Source organism: Mus caroli, chromosome 6 (genome assembly GCF_900094665.2).
Source record: "Mus caroli chromosome 6, CAROLI_EIJ_v1.1, whole genome shotgun sequence".
NCBI classification, from domain to species: domain Eukaryota; kingdom Metazoa; phylum Chordata; class Mammalia; order Rodentia; family Muridae; genus Mus; species Mus caroli.
Window position 1 is genome coordinate 120849959 of NC_034575.1, and position 1891 is coordinate 120851849.

Genomic DNA, 1891 nt, shown 5'->3' on the forward strand with positions numbered 1-1891 from the left:
TGTGCAGTTTCAGTCTTGGAAGGCAGAGGCAGGATTGTCATGAGTTTTAGGCTGTCCTGGACTACAGCAGCAAAAATTTGTCCCAAACAAACCAAATAGCAACAACAAACAAAATCCAAGGAACTACAGTAAGTCAGGTGTGCTAGTGCATATCTGTCATTCAAATGCATAGAAGCAACAGGCAGGTTGCTCCAAGTACCAGGCCAGCCTCACCTCTGTATAGAGTTCCAGACCAGGCAGGAATGCGTACAGGCCCTGTCTCAAAGACAACAAAACACCCAACCCAATCTCCCAAATTACATCAAGCTGAGTATAGTGTGCATGCTTACTTACAAGATTTGTGGCTCCACCCCAGCCACTTTGGAGGCAAAAGGATTGCTTGCACCAGGAGTGTTGGGGTCCAGCAGCCCTCCCCACCCCACCCCCCCATACCAGATTACTGATGGACAGGAAGCTAAGGCCCCAGTATGGCTCAGGGGGCATCTCCGTGCTGTGACTTTGCACTTTTCTGCTCTCTGAGCCTCTCAGAGCCCCCAAGATAAGAGGGGCACTGTTCCCAATCAGGTTGAAAAGGGAAGTCTTCTTCCCTCCCCAGGCCTTGCCTGGCATCCCCCTGTACCTCAGAAGGCCAGGAAAGCAAGCTTAGAAGTCTGCAGCCTTCCTGCTTGCCCCAAGGTGTTTTTTGTTTTTTTTGTTTTGTTTTCTGCTTGGCCCAAGGTGACATGTGGTGTTTTTTTCTAGAAAGTCTCCTGCTTTCACTGCNGTCCCGCTTAGCGACCCGCCGCCACCGCCGAGTGAGACTGAGGACTCCGATCGAGATGTCTCATCTGATAGCTCCATGAGATAGAAACCAGTGTCTGGCACCCCAGAGCTCACTGGGGCAGGGGTGTGGGTCTGCAGGGGTGTGGGTCTTCTGTGCCACTGCATGAAGCCTGGCCCTGGGCTGTCCCTCCCCAGGTTCTGGGGTGTCTGGAGCTAGGCTCAGCCCCACCCTCCCTGTACAACGCCCATGACATTGGGACACTCCTTCCTGCCTTCCTCACATGTGGGTATCTGCTACTTCTCCATCTTCGGAATGCTGCCAGGACACTTGTGAGCCTCCCTTTTCCACTTTGTAAGGAATGTGATCACGGGACCTGCCTGTATTCCTTGGGTATCTTGGATTTTGTACTGGTGCTAACTTGCCTAGGCACTCGTGTGAAGCAGATGTACCTTGGGATAGGGCTTTGCTCCCTAGTAAGGCCTTGGAGGGTGTGGGGTGCTCTGTCCACATGTTCCCAGCTGTTCACTTGCCTCCTGCACAGTGAACATGGCCGTGCAGGCTNGCCTTTGGGAAGTCCTGTGCTGGGCCCAGGTTGTGGCTGAGAAGGTGAAGCTGCTGCCCGCACATGGGTGTGGCCTGCAGGCTACNGTGCTCAGGCCTGTTTCTCCAGTGAGCAGCTGAGGGCATGCCGCTATGGCTGTCACTGACAAAACCAAAAAGATGTCCCTGACCTAGGGAGTCAGTCACGACCTCCCAGGAGANTATGTTGAACTATTGGAATGGAACCTTTAAAAGCAATGAAGGTGTGGAGTACTTCCCAAGCACTGAGTCACTGTGTGACGCACTTTTGGACACTGCACCTTCATTTCCAACCAACAGTAAGCACTGGTTAGGCACTGCCCCAGAACCAAAGCATCGACCAGTGCTACAGCCCCTCTTCATGGATACCATTAAGTTTTACTGTACTGGGCACCCTTCCAATTTTACCTAATCTAACGTCTGTCTGCAGACTTACAATTAACCTTTGTTTGCAGATAAAGGACACCAATCTTTCTCAAGAGCAGTGAGCTCTGAAAGTCAGTGCTGTCCAACCGTGCATTTCCTGTCCCATTGTCAAGCCCCACCCTC

The 1891-nt window shown here is 52.2% G+C and overlaps 1 protein-coding gene across 1 annotated transcript in view; it reads left to right on the forward strand.

Moving 5' to 3' along the window:
* Iffo1 (intermediate filament family orphan 1) overlaps positions 1 to 1885 on the forward strand; it is a 15751-nt gene extending 13866 nt beyond the window's left edge. Inside the window, exon 9 of the mRNA XM_021164183.2 lies at positions 742 to 1885. Coding sequence (XP_021019842.1) covers positions 742 to 847 — 106 coding nt within the window. The 3' untranslated portion in view covers positions 848 to 1885. The remainder of the gene's footprint in view (positions 1 to 741) is intronic.
* Positions 1886 to 1891: the final 6 nt, after the last annotated feature.